Source organism: Lissotriton helveticus, chromosome 7 (genome assembly GCF_964261635.1).
Source record: "Lissotriton helveticus chromosome 7, aLisHel1.1, whole genome shotgun sequence".
Lineage (NCBI taxonomy): Eukaryota > Metazoa > Chordata > Amphibia > Caudata > Salamandridae > Lissotriton > Lissotriton helveticus.
Genome location: NC_136068.1, coordinates 1,251,194,711 through 1,251,219,955, shown reverse-complemented (window position 1 = coordinate 1,251,219,955; position 25,245 = coordinate 1,251,194,711). Strand labels below are relative to the sequence as shown.

The 25,245-nt window shown below is 47.8% G+C and overlaps 1 protein-coding gene across 2 annotated transcripts in view; it reads right to left on the bottom strand.

The window, feature by feature from the left end:
* The window catches only part of MBTD1 (mbt domain containing 1), a 1,097,355-nt gene that overhangs the window by 952,080 nt on the left and 120,030 nt on the right, over positions 1-25,245 (bottom strand). For both annotated transcript variants that reach the window (XM_078654423.1, XM_078654424.1), the window contains exons 2-5: positions 11,671-11,872; positions 10,286-10,419; positions 7,962-8,076; positions 7,791-7,873 (exon numbers count right to left, since the gene is read on the bottom strand). In XM_078654423.1, coding sequence (XP_078510549.1) covers positions 7,791-7,873; positions 7,962-8,076; positions 10,286-10,419; positions 11,671-11,872 — 534 coding nt within the window. The remainder of the gene's footprint in view (positions 1-7,790; positions 7,874-7,961; positions 8,077-10,285; positions 10,420-11,670; positions 11,873-25,245) is intronic.

The window sequence follows — 25,245 nt, the reverse complement described above, 5'->3', positions numbered from 1 at the left end:
TCTGTGTGTATGCGTGTGTGTGTGACTGTGGGGGGGAGGGGGTGTGTGTGTATGCGTGTGCCTGTGTATGCGTGTGACTGTGTATGCGTGTGGCTGTGCGCATGCGTGAATGTGGGTGCGCGTGCACGCAGTGAAATCCAGCCGGGGAGAAGCGCGTGGCAGTTTCTTGTCCTTCATTCCCCCGAGTCAGCTAGCTATAGTTCTCCACCTGGACGCATCCTTCAGATGCGTATTTCCAGGCTCGACCTAAAAAGCTACCCACACAGAGCCACACACACAGACACCCATACACACAGAGCCACACACACAGAGCCACCCACACACACAGAGCCACCCACACAGACACCCACACCCATACAGAGCCACCCACACAGAGCCATTCACATAGAGCCACCCACACACACACAGAGCCACCCACGCACACACAGAGCCACCCTCACACAGACAGAGCCACCCTCACACAGACAGAGCCACCCTCACACAGACAGAGCCACCCACACATAGAGCCATCCACACATAAAGCCAATTACAAAAAAAGATACCCACACTGAACCACACACAGAGACACACACACACACACAGAGCCACACACACAGACCGAGCCACACACACAGACCGAGCCACACACACACAGACATAGCCACACACACACAGACATAGCCACACACACAGACATAGCCACACACACACAGACAGAGCCACACACACAGACAGAGCCACACACACACAGACAGAGCCACACACACAGACAGAGCCACACACACAGACAGAGCCACACACACAGACAGAGCCACACACAGACAGAGCCACACACAGACAGAGCCACACACACACACACACAGCACACACACAGCACACACACACACACACACACACAGCACACACACACACACTCAGAGCCCACACGCACAGAGCCCACCCACACGCACAGAGCCCACCCACACGCACGGAGCCCAACACACGCACAGAGCCCAACACACGCACAGAGCCCAACACACGCACAGAGCCCAACACACGCACAGAGCCCAACACACGCACAGAGCCCAACACACGCACAGAGCCCAACGGTATACACCCGTTACAACGGATCTTTTACTCCGCAGACCCATTACAACGCGACCATTACTCCGCATACCATTACAACGCATTGCGCTGGGGGGCGCTCTAGGATAGGGGATAAGTATAATTTACTATCCAACACCTTCCCTAGGGTCCACGGGGACTGGAGTTAGAATAGTAAATTATACTTACCACTATCCAGCGCCCCAAGGCGCTATGCGTTGTAACGGTATGCGGAGTAAAAGTCGCGTTGTAATGGTCTGCGGAGTAAAAGTATGCGTTATAACGTCATACATCCAGCCCAACACACACACAGAGCCCAACACACACACAGAGCCCAACACACACACACACACACACAGCCCAATACACACACACACATAGCCCAATACACACACACACACACACACACACACATAGCCCAACACACACACACACATAGTCCAACACACACACACACATAGCCCAACACACACACACACACACACACACACACACACACAGAGCCCAACACACACACACACAGACACACGCACAGGGAACAGAGGGCAGGAAAAACAATCACAACGAGGGAACAGTGGGCACAATCACAACGAGGGAATAGAGGGCACAATCACAACGAGGGAACAGAGGCAACAATCACAATGAGGGAACAGAGGGCAGAATTACAACGAGGGAACAGAGGGCAGAAAAACAATTACAACGAGGGAACAGAGGGCAGAAAAACAATCACAACAAGGGAAGAGAGGGCAGAATCACAACGAGGGAAGAGAGGGCAGAATCACAACGAGGGAAGAGAGGGCAGAATCACAACGAGGGAACAGAGGGCAGAATCACAACGAGGGAACAGAGGGCAGAATCACAACGAGGGAACAGAGGGCAGAATCACAACGAGGGAACAGAGGGCAGAATCACAACGAGGGAACAGAGGGCAGAATCACAGCGAGGGAACAGAGGGCAGAATCACAGCGAGGGAACAGAGGGCCACACACACAGAGCCACACACACACAGCGCCACAGAGACAGAACATAACTCACTGTTGGAGCATTCTTGCCGGTGGGACAGAGGTTCAGTAACATCCCGAGGTCCGGTTATACACAAACACATTTTGGAAATACAAACAGCCGCAGTGCTGGGGCTAAAGTGTCGCCACTCAGCCTCGGTCTAAGGGGAATGTAGCCCTCTTTCCAAAAATAGTGGGCGCGTGGGTCCGTCAACCTCGCGACTAGGGTGCCCTGTTTGCTATGTTCAAGTGACCTTAAAATAAAATATGATATCGCCACATAACAGAGATTAGGTGAAAAGGAGATCTCCCGAAATAAGGCTCTTCCTTGAGACCCTCATCTGCCAGAAACACGGCAGCCTTAATTATAAGCACATATACCAAGTTATCACAAGAGGGACGTTTCGGTTAGATCGCCTCTCAGTTCCTATCCAGACCCACAACTACCTCGACCAAACCGCACCAGGAAAACTCGCCCAACAATAAAAAAAAGAACCAACTCCAAATATGAACTCCCAGCTTGACCGAGCCCCAACCCACCCACCCAGCCAGAGGATCCCTTTCACAACAGCAAGAGGCTGAAGGCTACTTACTGGATTATACAAATAATTACTGGAGAAGCTTCTACCGGGACACTGGCTCGAGAAGGTGCCCTGGGTACTGCTTTACTTGCGCCCTGAACTCGGCAACTGCAGCAGGGGAGCCTCTACGGCGGGCAGCCCCGACGTCGTGCCCTCTTCACCTGGCTGCAGTAGTGGTACATTCTGACCCCTCCGCAGTGATGTACGTCAGGGGCCCTCACCCCAGGTCTGCGTCGCTGCCTTCCGAGGAGCTAAGCCCGCCAGGTTAGATCGGACACCTCACGTTACCTGCGACCCCCGGGCTGCAGCTGGCCCTACTGTGTGTCTAACTCTGGTTAGATGGCAAGTGGCCGTAGGGGCATCTTTGTCATTGTGTGAGTGTACGATTGTCTTCCAACTGCCTTGCTGACAGACTACTTAAAGTGCATGTGTGTAACCTTACGCTACCCAAGACCCCCACCTAGCTGCACCGGAGTGCATAACTCTGTCTGGACGGGTCATGGACGTGTGCGCGTGTGTGTTTGTTTGCTGCACGTGGGTCGGCGTGCCACCTCGCTTCACCTGGGACCCCTTGGGTAACTTCTGTCCCTACTGTTGGCGCAGAAGCGGCAGGACAAGGGGTGCGTGCCTGTCCAGGAAGGTGGGCCGTGTTCTTCAGGTGGACCCCAGAACCGTGCCCCTTTAGAACGAACCCCACTGTTTGGAAAGTGCTGGTAATAAAATAGGGGGCGAGGGTTGTACCCGTATGTGTAATAGAAAGCCCTCTTGGTCAACCGCCTGAAAAGGTTCATTGACAACGTGAAACTCTGCGGGGCGGGGCGCCCCCTCGTTCTGTTACAACCCCACCCCCCCTTAAAATCTCTTCTTATGAGTCCACTCGCCTGACGAAACTCTTATAAAGTACCTCTTTCAGTTCTTCCCAAAGTCAGTCGCCTCACCGAACACTCCACCGGGATTGACCACCCCCCTACTGCCCTCGGGCATTTTTTAGGGGTGGCTTATTTTCCGCCACCCTTCCCTGCCGTGACACCAACTAAACTAAGGAATTCATACTTGTTAAAGTTTCGTATCTGCTAACTCAAACTGTGTGGGGACGACTGTGGTTAGTATGGGGCCAGTTTTCATGGTTACATTGCTTTACTCCAAACCCCCATCGTTTGTTTACTTATTTTGGTGAAAAACACAAGATATAACGGCGCTGAACACACGGTTGTACTTGGAACGCTCGGTGTTTCAAGCACCGCTGCCGCCAGGCAACGTGTGCCCGAGTGTTCGCGGACCAGCAAGGCATTTTCCAAAATATTCTATTCTTGCAAATAAATTAACGAACGCTGCTTTTATTATTCCCTGTTTTTAACACGACCAGGAAAATTAATCACTCCCTCTACGCAATTATAAAGGACCTAAATAAAGGGGCACCACTTATGTTTGTTTTAAAACTTTGCATTGTTGCAGGAACTGATGACGGGTAGGTTGCTCTCCAGACTGGAAGCACACAGAAGAGGCTTCGGTTCACACTTAGGGGTTTGGATAAAAAAAACAAATGTTGATGAAAGCCAGAGTCCACATCCGAGCACAGCCTTCTAACGGTCACCGTGTAAACATCGCAATCAAAATGTGCACCATAGCGCCTCTGCGAATATTAAAACCGACATTTTTGTTTAAGTAAAAGAAAACTGAGAAACTTGAAGCAAAAGTTTCCTAAAGCTTCTTCTCAACCCCCCTCCCCCCCATGCTCGGGAAACAAAATGCAGAGTTTGCCAACCTTTCAAGGCTAAAAGTCCCTATGAAAAGCCCTAATGCCCTGCGAGAGGTGGCGAGGGAGGCAGGAGGATGCTTCAAGCCGTCCGGAGGGCAGTCGAACACCACCATCTTTCTCCGAGGCGTTGAGGAAATGCCTCAGAGAAACGCAGCGTCATTTTGGAATTCAGGGGCATGTTTTTCTTTCTCGCCTCTTCCCATTGGCTGGAAGGTAAAATTCCAGCTACTGGGAAGAGGAGAGAAAGAAAAGAGAAAGAAAGTAAAAAACACACCACCGAATCCCAAAAAGACGGGGCTTAAACGGAGTGACGCTCCTCTCCTCCAATGGCTGGTCTCCGTTTAGGAAGCCAGCCAATGGAGAAGAGGGGCGGGTTCAAGCCCCCATACTAAGAAACATAAAATCTCGCCAGCGAGACTGCGCAAGCGCAGCCTTCGCTAGGCTGAGACCTAAAAAAAGCACAGTCTTTGAGAAAAGCTATCCCACAAAAACAACCTGAACCCTTTAGAATGGCAAAGGTTATAGCTGTAAAACACTGATCCGCAACGTTTTTAGGTCTCGCGACCTATCGATGCGCGCATGCGCATCGAGCGGAGCGAGAATTCAAGCGGCGAAAACATCATGAAACCACCAGCTTTTTGCTGGCGTTTTCATGGCGTTTTCATGCAGTTCATGTGAACCATGTGTTCAAACATGAACGCGCATCAGCCTCCCTCCATTTGCCGCACAGCACATCAAAGGGCTTCGCCCAGCGTGCGCTCTGCGGCTTCTCCTCCCCTAATTAGTCATTTTCGCCGCTCCCCTGCCCGCCGTCTCGCATTTCTCCTCCCCCCTCCCCTTCTCTGCCTTCCTTTCCCGGCGCACGCATTTTCTTCCCCCAGGCCGTGTTCCCTCAGATATGCTATTGCATATCGTTTGCTACCTCTTGTATTTGTTGCTCTTGATACTTGCACAACTGTCACTATTGCCTCATGTAACGTAACGTTTGCTTTTGTAACATGCTCACTTGTAATTTTTGCTTCATGTATCACTACTGCCGCCATGCAACGTAACGTTTGCTTTTGTAACATGCTCACTTGTAATTTTTGCTTCATGTATCACTACTGCCGCCATAGTACTATTTTCTTCCAATGGACTTTGACAAACGGCTAGTTCAACTAAATGATCTTCAACCTCACTGACAGACACAGCCTTTTACTTGTGAAAGTGCACTTCAACGCTATAACTGGGCAAACATCGTAAGGTAACATTTTAAACACACTATAATAGCTACAAAATGTACGTATTCAGTGCACCGATCAGTTTGTACATACAATGCACAAGAGTTCAGTGCTCCTCAGATGAATCTGCCAGCAGCATCAAAAAAACAAGCATTGGCATAGCCAATAGGTCTCGCTTGTAGGACCTTATAAGTATTTAGTTACAAGGATATTGTGCTGCAAAACAAAATACTTATAAGGTCCCACAAGCGAGACCTATTGGCTATGCCAATGCTTGTTTTAAATTCCTACCCACAAAGTAACAGACTGGGCACCCAGAAGACAAGGGTAAAGCAAATGATATTTTAAAACCAATTACCAAAATATAAAAGGCTAAAATAAAATACCAAGCTCTTTGCCAATGGTTGATCCCTCCACCCATCCTCACAACAAATGGCCACAGAATATGTGGAAAAGTAAATTTTGCCATGTTCTGTGTCCCTACGTGTCCCCCATCTTATGTTGTATGTGCATGATTAATATGCATATGTATTCCCCATGATCGATTAAAGACGCAATTACAGTTGTGTCCATCTCTAGTATGCCAGTTTCCAGTTCTCGTGAAAGCTACGAGTATTAGGCCTATGTAAAGCTACATTGCCACGTTTCTCAGTGTGCACGTTATTTCATTGTAAAGTCCCTGTTTCTAGGCCTCAAAAGGGCCCGGACTCAGATTCAGCTCCTGTCTCCTGAACCCTCTCCGAGGAGCGATACAGCCCCCACCTGTATCCCTGACCCTTCACTTACTTCCTGCCTCACAGTGCCCGGCTCGGCCTGGCTCTGCCTGCCAGTCTGCCAAGAGTATGTTATGATTCCAGTTATCAGTCCAGCTCTCCTTCTCTGCATTCCTAAGCTACTGAATCGCATCAATAGTTTCCGTCACAGTCTAGCCTTTACGTCTCCATGTAAGAGAAATACTGTATTTATGGTCATTTAATATTCCTCAACACACACTACATGTAGAATAATGCATGCACCAGTCTTAGTGTCTGTTAGCCTTTGCCCTGATAACTTTTGGATTCTATCAACATGTTCTCTAAACATCAGATACTAGATAGTGTTTAGGTACATGTCGCTCTGACTCTCCAGACTTTCGTCTCTCCTTCTAGCTCAGAAGTCATAGCCCCCAGCTTCTCCCTAGTTACACGTCATTGCCAGCTTGCGCGCACCACTAGGTTAGAGGTCCCGGCTCCTTAGGTAGCCCCCTCCATGTTTCCGCCCCATTTATGACATATTCTGTTACGTTTACATCACATGTCTATGTACACGCCTCTTGTTACACCTACTTTCACCCTTATCTTTCGCGACTGTTACAGGCCCCACCCACTGTTACGCCTACTGTATGTACTGTAATGCAATTGTTTTAACTATATATACTTGTGTACTGTTACTAAAAGCCAGCGCGCTCATTCCAGCTCCTGCCCGACAGCTGTCGGGGCCCCCCTGTTGGCTAGCCATCCCAGATCTTGTCCGTGCAGGTTGTCCTGTTCCTGTCCTTTATGCTGTATTAAACCTGCAAACTCCTACTACCTCGAATCTTGACTCTTATTTATTGAGCTATCTGTTATTGTTATATCCAGTCAAAAATAGAGGTATTATTTATTTATTTACCACAAATAGACCGTCTATTTGTGACATCTTTGTACATTTTTCCTGACTAAACATTTCTTTTTCTCACATGCCTCACGACACTGAAGTAAATGAATCATTTATTAAGATTTCGCAATTATTCCCTGTCCTGCTTTTTCACTTCCTTCATGGTAAAATTACTCTTCCTTCACCTTTCAAATTTTCTTTTCCCTATTGTACTACAATATTTAAAGAATAGTTAAATACAGTGGTTTTCATTTCATTATATGCAAATGTCAAAAGCTACTAGCCAGACTGTTGAAATCTTCAAATCGAGTATGTGCATGAAGTGTATCTATTCTGAAATAATGATTGTATTTATTGCAGGACAAACACCAAAAGGGACAGGGAAAGTATGCACAACAGAATGAATCAGAAATTCTACATTTGGCTTTTGTTATGCCATTCAAACACAAGGTACAACGAGGGTAAACCAATTCACGCAATTTGTAGAACATAATACATGGACAAAGTCGAGGATGCATTAGTAAATACTTACATGTTTGAAACATGAAACAGGAGCTCCTATAAAGTTATTGCTTGTGATGTAGTTACCCCACGTAAATCCCTCCAATGGGATTGCTGAAACAAAATACATTTTATCAAAAGACTGAACAAGGTGGATACTTTTATCTATTCACAATAAAAATATTTGTAAAAATCCCACTACCTGGTTTTGATTTAGTTTGATTTTGCAACGTGGCTTGATACTGAGCGTAAGCTGCTAGTTTTGCAACCAGAGGTTGTTTCTGAAGCACTTTTGCCTGTTTTGTTGGAGGTTTACCCTGGAATGACATAACATATTAGTGAATACACAATGACGTCCTTGTCTGAAGAAACAACCTTTGCAAAATATTGAAAAATGTAATATAAAAAATAATTTCATCATAGCATTTAGGAGCAGAGTAGTACATTTAAGAACAGAGGCTGGAGGCATGGTCGAAGCGACCACACTATGATAGCGCTCCAGGCCTCCTCAGCCATCTATCGCAATCTTGACAAATTTGCTGCCACACAAATTCCATGTGAGGCTTCTGAGGAACCACCCTCACCCTCACCCTCCGAAACTGCCACATCACGTCGGCAGAGGTGACCTTTGGTGTCAGTCGGAGGCCCTCAGGCTCCCAGCCAACAGGAGTGAGGGTGCCCGCCTGCTGCTGCAGGCTGTAACCAGTGCATCTGGACGTGTATGCCGCCTCGAAGGGCCATCCCTGCCACATCACCTGACCCAGAGAAGTTATTGCAGGTCTGTGCTCAGATATTTGGACCACCAGTCAGTGGTGCGGATGCCCAGGTGGGCCTGCTGACAATGGGCCTGGCCCTCTACTGCTGCACCAGCCGGTAGGATGGACCCATGGGACTGTAGGCATATAGCCAACCTGGCGCTACGGCTATGTGGCTATGGGAGGCTACAAACCGCAAGATGACCCTTGTTCTCCCTGGGGCCACCACCGCCGAGCTACCTGGCCTGGACGACTTGCTATACCTCCTGCAAAGCCACATCTCCCCTGTCACCCCCAAAGGGAACTCACCCCTCTGATCATGAAGGCCTCAGTGCATGTCTGCAAGCACCAACACCGCACACATGAGAATGTTGCTGCCCAGGGGATGGCCCTCTTCTTTGATTCCCCTGCTGCAGATGGGCCCGGACCATGCACCTACCCAGACCACTCATCCTGCTCCACCCCCCCCCGCCCCACTGGATAGGCAAGTGGATCATGAACCGTCCATTTACCACTTAATATACCTCATCTGGGTCCTTCCCCAGGGGCATTGTGGACTACTTCTGGGTCGCAACACTGCCCAAGCAAATCGAGCTGCCTACTTCTGCCCTAGAAGTACTGCATGGACTCTTAAGCGAGCATCCTCCCTTCTCCATCTTTACCGCTCCCGATTGGCCTAGACCTCTGCCACTCCGACTGCTCGTGTTGCCAGCTGAGGTCCCCAGGTTTTCAAGCAGATCGTAGACCAAGCTATAAACCTATAGTGGTGTCTCCATCCACTCCTTTTACCCACTAATGGCCTGTTGGATAATCAGTGGTCTCCAGTCCTGCCACTACTTCTGGGCATTGCACCAGGAAATAACACTCAGGATTCGGGAGTCCTTGGTGAACAATGGATAATAAGAAAAGGTCAGAGCATTAAAGAAAGGTGTAGGACTTTAGGGTGAACAAAGAAAGCAACCCCTGAAAGCATACATTCTTTCTAGGGGCTTTAACCAAGTAGAGCACTCAAGATTCTGTGAGCTGCAAATTATTTTATTAACTTTTGTATAAAATGACATTTAAAACTAGATTAAAATGTTTTTTTTAATATGTGTCCACTCTTACCAGAGTTTAACAAATCTCAGTAAGTAACAAGCATTTGCAATGCAATAGTTCTCGCATTTACGAGTTTGAGCTATTGCCATTGTAAATGACAATGCCTTTTATTTATGTGGTTTTTTTTTAAACAGATAAATAAAGCGCATTGTCATTTACAATGCCAGTAAGTTAAACTCTCGCAAATGCGAGACCTATTGCATTTGAAATGCATTAGGAGAGAGCGTGTCCTGCCTTTTTCATGCCGGCAAGAGCAGGCAGGATTAAGCTCTTTGAGATTTCAGTGCTCAGAGGCTGTAATTAAAGCCTACCAAGCAACAACACACGTAACAGGGGGTGTCCTCATGGGAGGTTATAAATGGGAAAAGGTGGCACTAAGAAGGAACTACTAAGCCTATTGACTAATGAAAAGCCACAGTTTACAATGGACGATGACACAAGCCAATGAAAAAACTGGGTGAAGAGTGGGCGGAGCTTTACATCCATACCTTAATACAGCATGCCTTGCAGAGCCGTGCATGCGCTGCCCAGGCTCAACATATAAACCTTAACAAGCTCTCAAATAAGAGAAAATAATTCAATCAACTCACTTGAATACTTCTCAAATGTAATAGTATATTTTATTTTTATTTCAAAAGTACATTTTGGTTAACACAAAACTTGAAAATATTACCTGAAGTCGTGCAAGAATACTTGCTTTCTTTGAGTTAGAGGAATAACTTCTCGAACACGAAACACTGCAGAAACGCTTTGTTTTCGAATAAAATGCATCTCTTACTCCAACCATGCCACACATCTCACATGTAGCTGTTTTCAAGAAAGCAAGAAAACAATGTTTACATACTAATTACTGAAAATAGCACAAATTACAAGTTTAGGTTTAAAAATAAATATGAATTTTAAAACTCCAATATACATAAAATAGACACCATGTGTGAGCCTCTCCAACCCATTACACAAGGCAGGATAATGTCAGACATTCAAGAAAACTGGTCTATTAGCATCACAATTACATTAGCCAAGAGCCCAAAAATGTTTTTACATGCTAGTATTAAATGACATATCTAGTTTTCAAAAGATTACAAATACTAGGACTTCTTATTCTCACTAAAGAGTTCCCTCGTTACATGTGCATAATTAGAACAAAAGAATTATAGTCCCTATATGTTAATCATTGTTCTCGGCAAACCCACACTCACACCGGGTTCTGTTCGGATATATGTTTTGGGAGAGTTAAAGAAAGTGTTGCTAGTGGCTTTAAGGGACTATGTCAAGAAATTAACGTTATGTCATATACAAACATTAACCTCCATGACCCAATATTTATGTACAGAATGGAAAGATAGGCCTATAATTTGCAGCTCTCCGTATTGGAATCCCAGAAACTAGATTTAAAAGTGAACTGCAACAATCTATTTAAGAGCAATATAAAAAAGCTATCTTGGAATGAAACAGTACGGACTTGCAATACTGTGCTTTCCTTGTGACCTTCTACTCCCCTTTGTTCATTGCAGTAAGTGAGAGATTTGCTGAATTAGCTCAACAATGAACTTTGAGAGTGACGCATGTTTTGCTTTTATTGCCTAAAGCCTCGAATGAATTGTTTTTTTTTTAACTGTAAAATTCTAAGGAGAATTGTACCGTTGATGGATGATCAACTATTTTATGCAATTGTATTAATATTGTAAAGTTAAGAAAACTAAACTACGACGACTCCTTGACTGAGATGGCAATGTATAATATTTTATATTCCAAAAAGTCATAGTGGCCTTTTCCTAGAAGACATTTTCCAGGTGCTCTACATAAAGTTAGGTTTCAGTGGAATTGCAAATACGTTCCATTGCCAAAGTCGTGCTTTCTCAATCGGTCATTTAAATAATTGTTTACATATTCCTTGCCCCATCGATTCAGAATAAACAGCACAGGACTGACAGTTTTCCCAGATAATGTATCTAAATAGATGTTAAAATGTATTGCACAATGGCCTCAATATTAATATTGCAATGGGGATATCTGGATATCTCACAACATAAACATAGTAGGAACGTGCACACATACCCATGCCAGATTTGCCATCCGGATAAGTATAGACCTGCCCATTATTCTTAATAATTGGGAGGCTGGATGGTAAAGGTGCAACTTCTTCTTCACTCTCATCAGAGCTTGAGCTGCTGCTCGTGTCCTCACTACAGCTATCATAGCCGTCAAACATTCCAAAAGAATCGTGCCTCTTTCTTTCTGACTTCGAAGGACGTTCTGTCTGAAATAATAGGGAAAACACAGTTTTAGCAGTGTTCAGTCACTCACTGCATTTTATTAAACTACTGCAATGTTGTGTGAGAAAAAGAAAGTGAAAACTGAAAAAAATAGTTGACATGTACCGGGATATAAAAAGAAGTATCTGACATATAAGTGGTAACATCTTGTAGCGTGCAGTACAAAACAACATTTCAAACCAAACGTCAAGAAACTAGTTATCCGCATCATCATCGACACCTCAGCTCATGCTATCAGTTATTAAAGGGCAGTTGCGTCACACAGGTGACATAAGCAGGAGTTGGGAGTATGCAAGGATACAAGAGCAGAAAAAACACGAACCAAAATGTAGAGCATTATGTTACGAAGTTCAGAGCTCAAACCGGAAACTCTTTTTAAGCCAATCAGCACCTGTATCTTGGTTGGATTTCACATAGCCATGTTCTACTACATATAACAGAATTTTTAGCGCCCTTCCTAGCAACGTCATTATCAACTTTTAAGTTACAACAATACACGTTTTCTGTGCATTTTTCCATGCTGCTTTGTCTTTTGCATTGTTCTTCCCCCCTCTGTTCCTCACTTCTGTGGTAATGCGTGAGTGGCACCAAGAAAAGTTTGCAAACTTTGCTTGCACAGTAAGGGCACACTTAATATAAATGCATTCTGGAAAATTGGCAGTTTCTGCTCAGGAGTTAGACCAACTGCAGAAGGCATCATTCTTCTGCAAAAGGTGCAGACACAGATCCAACTCCAGAGAGGCAGATCAGGTACAAGGACCAAACTATTGTTTTCCAGCTGTAGATTGGTTTGACATACCTGTGCAATTTCCTCAACCAATTCCAGGAAAAAATCTACTCACACAATCCAATGCGAGGATATGTGGAGCACTGCAAATATTTATAGGTTAATATTTTGGGGAGTCTAAACTTAAAGGAGGGTATGGAGTTGTATCCACTCTTTACCTGTGGGAATTTCTGCTTTGGCTGTTTCCTTGCCATGCAAAGTGAAGCTGTATACATAGCTTACAAAGTAGCCTCAACTTTAAGGGCATTTAAAAAACTATTTATTGAACAGTACTGGCATGTCTATTGCTTGGCAGAAATTCTGATTTCATCCTACGTGACGATGTCTATTGTGGTGTTAGTTATAAAACCACAAGTTATAATAAAAAAATGGGGTTTTTAAAGCGGTGTGGCAGAAAACTCCACAGGTTTGCTCCTCTCTCCGAGATCATCAAAAGCCAAAGGTTCACCAGAAGGACCTTGATGAAGTGCATCAAGCTATTCTGTCATATAGACGAAATGTGTGTATGTCATAGGTGAGAGGGTTGACGTGTCCAGCTGTCCCCGAAGAAGACCGAGCCGTCTTTAACTGCTTGAGAAGATTGGGCAGACCGAGCTCACTCCCACACAGACCCTTCACCAGAGATTCCTTCCCCTTCGAACTAGAACCCAGTCATGGGTATTAAAGGAATGACAGAAAAATCAACTTATGGGTTGGAGGGTAAATTTGCAAACTAAAACAAAGAGTTACCTAGTTGGAGGGCAGGGTAAGTGCCACGAAAAGGCAGAGTGGATGGTATGGAACAGCAACAGGCACACGTGGGCTTAGACTTAGTCAGCATGGAAAAATAACTATGACATGGTAAAAATGAATAAACTCAGGGGTCTAGAATAGAAGTCCTGGAGAATGCTGTCCGACAATATTAAATTAAGGAGTTGAAGGTACTGCTTTGCCGTACTTTCAAGAATCCAGACTCTCTACCAACTATGTATAACTTCCTTAATTACATTAGTCACCAACATGTGGGATGTTTGCCATCTGTACCAAGTTACGGTTGGTTCTCTGCGAGTTGTTAAATGAAGGGGAGTACCAAATAAAAGCTGGGTTTCAGATGCAAGTCTTGCATTTCCAAGTGCGCACCTCACACAAAGCTTGCTGGTCAGGCAGGTTGTGATGAATGGAAGAGGGGGGGGGGGGGGGGGGGAGGGGGAACCGTAGAAGAGAAGTACCAGCACTCAGGTATGTTTCGAAAGGGGGTGCTCTTTTATTCAGAATAGCACTAATCCAAAACAAACACAAAAATGTCTTTGTCCCGAGATAGCAGAGCTGGTGGTAGGGTAGCTCGTGAAAGTCTTTCTTCAGTGGTCCTGGCCTTTTCAGGTCCTTTGTCGTCAGGGGTCCGTAAAGGCACTCAAAAGAAGAAAAAGAAGAAAAAAAACCTGGGTTACCAGTCACACCGGAGTTTCGGGTCTGGAAGAAGGGGGACGGGGAGTGAGGGGATCACCAGGGACTGCCACCACAACACGTCAATATACGTACATAGGCGCTTTTGTGTGTGCTCGAAGGGGGAGGTTTGCGACTTTGACACTAAACACACAGCCCCGTCCCGTGACCTCCCTCAACCACCCCTACCCATTCCCTACCCGTGCAAAGACGAGTCACCGGCGGAGTTCCCACCTCTGGGAAGGCCCAAGCAGCATTAAAGGGACCGTGGCCGTCCTGCACTCGGGGCGGAAAGGAATAGGTGTGAAAGTCTTCTCCCGGCCAGTGGCGGACAGGAACCCCCTGACACAGGTGTACCATAACAGTGCCTGATAATGATTCAGTTCACTCTAGAGCCATTTAGGTGAGCAAGCTCCTTACATCACACAACTAGCACCCTGCAGCCATTTACAACATTCTGAAATCAAAGGCAAGTTCATTGAGAGTTAAGAGGCCTGCCTGAACAATCCAGCACCCGCAAAAGCCCAAATGCCAAAGCTCTCTATTTGTACATAGTGAATAAACTGCAGCATGTATTACCATACAAAACATGTACACTAATCTCCTTCACGATCTGGGGCCGCATTATGAAAGTCATTCAGGTGCGGAAAGGGCATTTCCGCCAGCTTTGCGCGCCCCGGGCACTTTGGTATTACAGAAAGGGCCGCAGACGGTTGAGCTGTCCCTTCTGTAATACCGATAGCACTGGCGCATATAAAGCGACCATCCAACACGTGTTTCATCATCCGGGAGTGAACCTACGACTTCCTCTGGGCTGTTTTGATGCAAAAAATCTCGGTAAACTTCTGTGCCGGTTATACTTCCATTCTGGCCAGTAGGAGATAGGGAAATAGCTAATATTGCTCCAAGTTGTGTACGTAATAGTCATGGATGTCAGATTCCAGATCCCATCGAGGACTAGTACGTACACAAATTGGAGCAATATTAACTATTTCCCTACCTCCTATTGGTCGGGACGGAAGTATAACCGGCACAGAGGTTTACCAAGATTATTCGCATCAAAACAGCCCTGAGGAAGTTGTGGGTTCACTCCCGGACAGCGAAACACGTGTTAGCTGTGCCGTCTCTTGCCTCCAGACCCAGACCTCCTCCATGGGAGGTTCGAGGCTGCTGCCCGCTCCTGCGCCTGCTGCCCGCTCCAAACAGGACCAGACTGCCTGCAACCCCCGTAACCTTTCTCAGACGTTTCTTTTCTTAATTTTTCCCTGCTGTGCCACTGTTATTGTGCCCATCTGTGTCTTGCTCTTATTCCACCACTGTTTTTATTTACTCGTGTCTGCCTGTTCCTTTCGCCACTGCTGCGCCTGCGGCCCCTCCTCCTCATAATTCCCCCCTGGAATTCCCCCTCTCCAGCCTCTCCTCCCTCCCACCTGCCCTACTTAATGGCAGCCGCTCAGAGGACGCACGCAGCGGGCACACAGCCGGAAGATCCTTCTCTCACATTTCAGCCAAGACCTGGAATGAGCTACCGGCAGACATCAGACACGCCCTCTCCCTGAACACCTTCAGGAAGACCCTCAAGAGATGGCTCTTCGGCTAAACAGATCTGCGGACACCCCCTCAGCTCCTTGAGACCCTCACGGGTGAGTAGCACGCTTACAATTCCCTGATTGATTGAGAATCTGAATCCGATTAATATTGTGAATACATGTGTTTGGCATTAAGAAAAGGATTACTGATGTGTGTGTGCTCGGGCATGGTTACATTTGTTAGATAGATCCCCAGGGGTCGCATATTGGGGGGCTAGGTGGCTCCCTCTCCCTTGAGTACCATAGTAACTACCAAGTCAAAATATTTTCATTAAGAGTGAGAGCCAATACCACACGGGCCCTATCCCTCAATACAGAGCTTGCTATACAACATTATGATCAGTATCATCGAAAATATGGCTAGTTGGGACTTAAACAATAAGCATTGGCAAAGCCAATAGGTCTCACCTTTGAGCTCTATCTGGGCCTATTGGTATTGTCAATAGTTTTAGCAATGCTTTGCAGCATGGCCAAAGAGGAGGGGAACGGGTGCTATGATGTGGCTATGTCATTTCGTAGGTGAGGGTATTTTTTTTTCTTTTTATTTACTGCACCGTTTTGGATCTAAAAAACAGTAGTGTGAAATCACAATTTTTTTAAGCAGATAGATGGATGCAACAAGGAGGGTATCGGTGGGAAGAGCAACATGGAGAGCGGGGGGTATCAACTTGGAGAGTGGGGGAAATTACATGGAGAACGGAAGAAGCACAGGACACCTGAAAAAGAGAGCAACATGGGACATGGGTTGGAGGGGAAGAAAAGCACAAGGTCGAGCTGATGGGAAGAAGCACAAGGGCAAAACAGCATCACGGGGGAGAGAATGACTGGAGTGAGAGACAGAAGCGCAGGTGGGGGTAGACGCATACGAGGAAAACAGCTGGAAAACACATGCACTCTCAGCCCGGGTAGAACTGTTCATAACAGGCCCAACAGAATGCAACAATCAGAATGGGGGTAGGTGAGCACGGGTTGAGTTCTGGCAGCCACCGAAGAGGCAAAAAAAGAGTTCAAAACAAGAGTAAATTACAGTGGGTTTTGGTCAGATGTGAACACCGAGAGCAGCAGGGCGGGTGCTGGAGTTAGCCATGCTACAGTCCTAGTTTCCATCCAGAGCTAGGCTCTGAGCCTGCCCACAAGCACACAGTCAGGCAGGCAGCTGCTATGTAACCTCTGCCCAACTCATCCACGTAGGCAAACACCAGCAGCAAGCAACTATTACCATAGAACAAACAGAAAAACCTCCCAGCGTACCCATACCGGCACAGTGGTTTCTCGTTCACCTCAGACTGAAAATGAAGCGGTGGACTAAGTGTGAGCTAGGGGCTTTCTAAGACGCCCTATAATGTTAATGTTACCGCCGCCTAACAATTATTCTTGGAACTCATTCACACGTGATTTCCTCGATCATGTTTTGGCTTGAGCACGTCTCTGGTGCGTGGAATTACACGACTTACAGGAGGTGACAGGTGAGAGAGCACGATCGATGTGGGAGAAAAAACAAGAATGAGAAAAGAAGCAAGGAAGGCAAGGGAGAGCAAGGAAGGTGCGTTCCACTGGGAAGAGGAAAACGCAGGCGGGCACGCAGGGGAAGAGATTAGCAAGAGACGGCGTTTGAGGGATTGATGTTCGGTGGGGCAGCGGGCCAAGAGAGAGCAAATAATACACAGGGAGGGGGGCGAGGGAGGAGGGGGAAGGACTAGTAATAATAGACCCACGTAGATGAAGTGCGAGTGGGCGGGGGCAGCAAGCTGCAGCCAGGTACACAGAGGAGAGTCCCGATGAGAAACAGACCCCCCCCCTCCCTTCCCCAACCCATGATATCCCAGCACTGTAATCCCTCATGCGGCCTACACACGACTGAGGCATGCACTGTGCGCTGCTTCCTATGGCAACAACATCACAATAAATGCAAATAATCACAAGGCCCAGGGTTGCCAAGGGAGCCGGAAACGGTGTAAGATTCATTGCGGCATAGAGCCGGGGAAACCCGGGCTGAGGACAGAATACAGTGAGGGGCGGAGAATGTAGGGAAAGAGCAGTACACCCCAGTGAGAAGACAAAGGACATCCCCGAGAAACACTACACCTGAGGGAGACACAGGGTACCCTGAGGGAGATGTAACACACAAAGAAAACACAGTACCCGTCCCAAAGTAAACCAAGTGCGGCCGCGCGCGAAAGTGAAAGCGCAAGGATGTCGAGCCGGCAAGGCGACCGAGAGCAGGCTAATGTAAACAATCGCGCGTGTGTCCCTATTTACAAACAGATGGCCCCTGTGCGCGCCGCTGCTAGATCCCGCAAGGTGGATGCCGCCACATGCACAAGTGTGTGGAAAAGAGCTGGTCAATTTCTAAAGGTCATCTCCTAGAGTAGTGCATGCGTGCTGCGCTAGGTTTGACCTAAAAAAGACCCTGGTCAAGTGGTCATACTAGATTACTGCTGCATTCACTATCACTGCTTCAACTACATCTCTCACTAACACATCTGCATATTACATCTCATTTACAAAATGCCCTGGTCACGACAACACCTTCAAACAACCAGGTATCAAACTTTATGAACTCCATGCTAGTCACTTACTCCAGATGGTGGCCATGTGATAAAGCATGATCTTGCATATGAGGTTATATGGTGTAATGATGGCACTGATGGTGCTACTACTCCGTGCTGGCATCAAAATGGGAGCTTAGATAATGTTTTGAAACTTTAACTGAATAAACAAACAGCAAACGGTAGCTCTGTGTAGCCACTGGGTAGTTCTTATATCAAGCTGATCAACACGTTGATGTTTTTAGCTACTAGTCTGTCAGAATATTCTTTGGATTGGTTAATAAAAACCATAAAAGATACAAACATACAATTTAAAACAAATAACGTGATAACAAATAGTCAATCTTCAGGGATAATCAATTTCATAAAAAAACACAGGAACAGTAAGAATTCAAAGTTAAATAAGTAAGACTAATAAAATCTTGGGCACAGGAACCAATAAACATCATCAAATAAACTGAACATATGGGGGGCGTGGCCTGCAGCCAGCTAAGATGGCCGCACTGAGCACGCTGCGCTAGCCGCCAGCATATATCCCCCAAATAATCAGACATCATCTGTCTAAGTGAGGTCCCTGGCTCAGTGAAGCTGCTGAGGAGGCAGCAGGGAGGAAATCGACATCCCGCGGCAACTTGGGGTCAAAGAAGACCGCAGTGGAGTTAGGGGCAGCGCGCTGAAGGCCTAAGATGGCGTCAGCCGTGCCCCACGGCTCACTGAGACCGTTTGCTGACAAGGTGCCGGCAAGGAATGGACTGTTAGACTGAGTGGCCACGTCACCAGAAGAGGCTCCCCCCCCTGCATCGCTTGCCGACGAGGGCGGATGGTGAGACTGAGTGGCCGTGTCACCAGAAGAGGCTTCCCCCGCCCGGACAGCGTGCTGCAGAGGCGTCCGACGGCCCGGGAAATTTCATCTGGCATAGTTCCCTCGGGACCCCGGCCGGGGAGCGTGAAATGAGGTGGAGAACCCGAGGCAGTAAAGAAAAGACTGATCCAATGCCCAGCAGGGCGGCCCAGTTCCTAGGCGAGGTACGAACAGAGAAAAGAAGCGACCGCAGCAGATCCCGCGGTCACGAACAGAGAAAGGAAGCGGCCGCGGCAGATCCCGCGGTCGGAGCAGTCTCCTGCAGCGGTACTGTCGGTTGAACCCACAAGGGTCGCCATCGCCCTGAAGCAAAACCTGAATGTGAGCCGAAGCCTGGTGGATTGCGGTGGCACCCGGCCAGCGGCAGGCCGAAAGCCCCTGGGGTCGTGGGTGACTGGGTGAGGGCATTAGAGCCACAAGGTGGCGGACCCAGCTGCTGATAGGAGAAATTCCAGGCCCTCCCTCAATCGTAGAGTGTGGTGGGCCCTAGAGACACAGCAAACATGCCTGAACTCCCGTGGAAGCCTAGTGCGGTCTGTTAATGCAAGGCAAGTAAATACTCAGCAGCACCTCACTACTTGTGGTGGGGGGGGTGTTAGCCCCCCTCCTCACCCCTCATCCCTACCCAGTCAGAAGAAGGGCCCGCTTGGCAATGCGGGGGTCTTCGGGGAGCGCGCGGAGGACCCAGGACTGAATTAGACGGCAAGTACCAAATAGATCCCTGTTAAATAAAAGAAATCATGAAAGCAATTATGGATCTGCACAGTACCTTGGAACCAAAGCTTGACACGGTGATGGAAGAGGTGAACTTGCTCAGGGTAGATTTAAAAAGATGGCAGACAAAATGCCCGTAGCAGAAGCGAACATTGGAGGCCTACTATCCAAAACTAAAAGTTAAGAAGAGCAAGTGCCGGTTCTGACGAAATGACAAACAGAAATTGTGGCCCGCCCGGAGGACCAGGAAGGCATAGCCCGCTGCAATAATATCCGGGTGGTGGGGTTTCCAGAGGGGGCGGAGGGGCAAGCAATGGATCGATTTCTGGAAGACTTGATTCTACTTACCCTAAAGCCCAAGCGTTCGTCGACTGTCTTCTCAGTGGAACGAGCATATCAGGCACTTGGGCCCCGGCCGCCCCCGGGCCCCGTACAATCATAGCTCGCATACTTAACTTCAGAGATCGGGACGCCATCTTGCAAGCGGCGTGCTCATGAGGATCTCCGATATGAAAACACCACTATCTGTTTTTTTTCCAGACTTCATGATTCAGGTTCAGGGCCAAAGGCAGACATTCCACGCAGTGAAAAAGACCCTCCGTGACAGGATTCTGAAATACATGATGCTATACCCCGCCAAGCTTAGAGTGTTGGCAGACGGAAAAGCACATTTCTTCACGGCACCAGAGGCAAGGAGGTGGCTGGAGGGCTTTAAACCGGATGAGCGGCGAGACAAACTGGAGGAGGCGCTCGCCGCAAAAACAAAGCTGCCAAGTGGGCGAGGCCCGGACTCCCTGCCCAGACAGGGGCCTAATGCAGGTAAGTGACACAAATGCTCTGCGGGGTGGTCCCGTGAGGCCCCTTGTTCTTTGGCGTTGAGCTATGCGGGGTGGGGGGTTTGGGAGGTGGGGGATTTCAAACTATCACCTACACTTCACCATCTGATTCGAGACTTTGCCCAGAGACGCTCACCGCTCCCCGGTGACTTCTGCAGTCTACAGTCTTCAGGAAATTTGGGGGTATCGACCTATCCATCATAAGCAACATCTTGACTGATGCCGGAGGCATACACACTTCCCTTTCCCTTTTTGTGGTCATAGGTACACAGTATGGGCGACAGGCACTCTGCAAGTTGGGGATATGTGGGGTCCGTAACTCACCAAGCAGGGATGCAGGGAGGGGGGAGTTAGGGAAAAAGTTTGTCCATGTTGTTAAGTTGCTTTAATGTTGCTCATAAAAGATATAACAGATATATCACACATGAACGTGTCGGGTTTGTGGCGGGGCAGGGCCGAGTCACAAGTGGAACATGACACACCCTGGATGGAATCAAAACCAGCCGGCATACGTGCATGGACATGGAATGTCAATGGTCTGTGGAACAAAATTAAACATGCATTAATCCTACAACACATTAAACGCCACTCCCCTGACGTCATTTTGATACAGGAGACACACCTTAAAGGCAGCGAGTATAAAGCCTTAAACTGCTTTGGATATAAGTTAGCGGCTCACTCTCAATACTCAGCTGGTTCCTGGGGTGTAGGCATCCTGTTGCGGAACACCTTGCCCCTCACAATCACTAAAATCTGGTGCAACAATATGGGCTGCTAGAGGGCAGTGCATGCAACCGTTCTCCCGAAGATTAGTGCACTACTGGTGGGTCTACCCGCAGGCATCCTCCTCACAGGAGGCGACAAATGCGGTGATGAATCAGGAATTTGACTGACTGGGTGCGAAGGGCGGGCATGCTAGCAAGCAGGGTCTCCCAGGCTTCAGGATTGCGATGGGACTGGTTGACAATCCACAATACTCACTCAAACCAATACACATACTACTCGGCACGACAAAGGTCATTCTCATAATTAGACTACCTCTTCAAACGCCATGACAAGGTCGGAAGCTTTGAGGGGTAGAAATATCTAGCAAGGGGTATTTCCGAACATTCCTCATTAAGTACTACACTCAGGAGCCTGATCACCAACAAGGCAGAATTCCCCAGGATAGACCCTTGGTACTTCTGTGATCCGAGCTTAAAGGCAGAATCCATATGTAGGTTGACCTGTACTTCAAAGGAAACATGGGATGTGTGACATCCCACCAGACCCTCTAGGAGGCTTTTAAGACGGTATTGAAAGGACAGGCCCAGCATTGATAGGAGGGAAGAAAAAAGAGGCAGCAGCCAAAACTCTAGCCCTGGAGCAGGAGATTCTCACACTAGAGAAGAAAGGAGTTAGAAAAGGGAGCGTAGAGCTACGACACAAACTAGTACTACATCAACAAGATTTGCAGGCTCTGGCTGATAACGCAGCAAGAAATCACGCACTAGCCATACAACATCGGCTTTACGATGTTGGAGACAAGGCCTCCAGGATGTTGGCTTGGCTAGACAGACGAGACAGGGAAAGGTGGTAGAAGTTAGAGATGGGGATGGGGTCCTTCAGACAACAAAAACTGCAATTACTGAGACCTTTGCGTCTTACTATGAGAGTGTGAGGAAAACCGGGACATCACTCCCCAGATGCAGCTTGGAAGGGGTTAACTTCACTCACCTCCTCTCATGAACAGGAACCGGAACGCCCTCTCCGAGACGACGATCAATCACGGGGGACTCCAGAGGCGGGAAATCCTCATGAAAAACCGGAAGAAGCGAAAGGGAGTGTGCTTGAGGAAAAAACGCCGGAGGAAGGAGGAAGGAGCAGTGTCCAGAAGACGGAGAGCCGTGACCAGCCAGGACGAGAAGCAGACTTGGAATCCATAACGGACAGAGAGAGAGATGACGCAGAAGGGAAGGAGTGGTCCGAAGATTGGTGGGCACCCCTGTAGGAATGCGCAAATGCTGCCGCAGTTCAGGAGAACTGCGGCTATAGCGGTACGTGAACCGGGGAAGGGGACGTTGTAAATAAAGGGAGGGGGAGGCAAGTCCAAGGGACTTAAGGGACAAGGGGCACTAACTCAGGCACAATCCATAACGGACCTTTCACCAGCCACAGCCCCCCACCCCTTCGCACTTAATAAGGACCTGCCCAGCACTCACCCCAACCTGTCATCCACAACTACTGGTTACGCATCAAAGACACGCGATAATCATAAGTATTTCGCGGAATATTGGCAGACTTATGCCTCTCCAAGGAACCCAAGTACGAAGACCCTGAATAAAGGAGGTCCCTTCCATCCGTTTCATTGATTAACCTTCTTTCTTTGCCATCTTTATTAAACATTTCACGTGGTTACGAATTTGTTTTCAATCCCTCCCTCAGCACGTTGGCAGTAGGTGGTGGAACGTGAACTACCCTCACGTTAATTTTCCTTTAGGAAACAGTGACATTGACCGCCTTTCCTTCCTTTTTCCACTAAATCCCCGGGGCCACATCGACGCCGTGCCAAGAGGAGAGAATCCATCTTCAGCCCAAGGGAGGAAGAAGACGACAGAGGACCCACATACCGGACCCTTGTTGTTCGATTGTTTTTTTTCTTCCTTTTTTGGTACTTTTCAATAAATTAAGCCATCATTCAGCCACACATAAGACCTCCTCGCTTTACTTTCTGACCATCCCTCTCATATCTGGTGTCAGAAGTGGGATCGGGGAAAAATGGAGGCAGTCGTCAGAAAGATGGCTGAAAGCCAAGAGAAACTGGAACAATGCATGGAGAAATTCCTGTCCGTAGCAGAAGAAGACCAGGAAAATATACACAGATCTCTGGCGGAGCAGAGCCAGTCCCAGGAAGCTGTTATAGGGAAGCTGGCCAACACACTCAGTCAACAAAGGGGTACAATGGGGTTACCCTCCCTGGTCCTGCAGAAATATGTAGCGGGAGAAAACCCCGGTTATTTCTTTTCTAACTTTGAACGCATGGCCAGGGCCGCAGGATGGGGCCAAGATAAGTGGAGGCAATATTTGGGTCCCCTGTTGACTGGGGATCTCCAGGCGGCCTACCAAGCTGTGAACCCCCTTGGTCTCACTCCTCACGACGATATCAAAAGAAGCATATTAGAAAGGATGAGAATAGATGAAGAGACTTTCCGCATCCGCCTGCGACAACTCAAGGGAGGTCCTTAAGAAACTCCCCATGCCTTGGCCTAGAGAGTCCAGGACATGGCTGATAGGTGGTTGAAACCCTAACAATCAACCAAAGAAGAGGTCATGGAGAAAATGTATTTAGAGCAATACCGGTCATCCCTGTACCCGAACATCCAAAAAGGGGTGAGACGACATACAGGCCTGACTTTGGACCGAGCCATTGACATAGTCAGTGCTTTCCATAGGGCCCAAGACCCCCAAAGGGGACGAAAAGACACGCATTGGAAACACCCTGGAACCCCGATGAAAGCCAACAGACCACCCCAACCCTCACGCAAGCACGAAAACCGTTACCCTTCTGCCAGGGCCGTCATTTCCAACAAGCCCCCCCCCCCCGGGTCCCTATTCAACCTGGACCACAATGCTACAATTGTGGAACCGTAGGCCATATAGCCTGCTATTTTTTTTTTTTTTTTTGCAGAGTTTTATATAGCGCGAACTAGAACCGAACCGAATCAGTTATCAGAGCGCTTTACATAGCACCAGTTACGTTACATGAGGACACACTTTCATTTTGGGAGATTAAGTGATTTGCCCAGAATCACAGGGGTTTTTTGGCGTCGTTACCGAGACTCGAACCCAGATCCCCAGGTCCGAGGTCGAGCGCCTTAGCCGTTAGGCCAACCCCTCTCCCCAAAAATGTCTATTGTCCCCAAAAAGAGAAACCTATGGAGGTGGGACTGGTACGCAACTATTATTGTGGTTCCTCAGGTGCCCGTCTTACCTACCATAGAACAGTACAGGTGAACGGGGAGAAAAGACAGGCTTTAATCAACACTGGCTGTCTACAAAGTGTTACCCATTCACAAGCTGTCCTGGGAGGAATAGCAGAAACTACAGGGTATGTCCTTCTTTGAAAGCAGAGGCATTAAAAGTAGGACTTATTCCCCTTTTGCCCAAACCTCTAGTTTTGGGAAAGGACTACCCTCATATTCCTAAACTAATACAGGAGACCTGGGCAGAAGGGGAGGAGTGGAGGCAGTCAGCACCTTTTTCCCAAGAAACAGACCCAGACATAATCCCAGGGAAATACAAGAAGAGTGGCAAGCAGAAAAAGAGAGAGAAAAGGAATTGGACAAGGGTCGCCCTAACCCACAGTAAGGAGACCCCATTGTGGCAATATGAGCGAGGATTTCAAGTGGCCCAGCGGGATGACACAGCCTTACGAGAAGCCTGGAAGCAGGCCACAAACGAAGAGGATCCTGAGAAAGTGGGTCCCCAGGTTTTGTCAGAAAAAACTTGCTATATCGCAAGGGTGGGAGGGGATTTCCAACCCAATTATTGGTACCCCAGCCTTATAGGGAGAAGGTCTTGTTCTTAGCCCACAGTCACTTATTGGGAGGACAATTTGG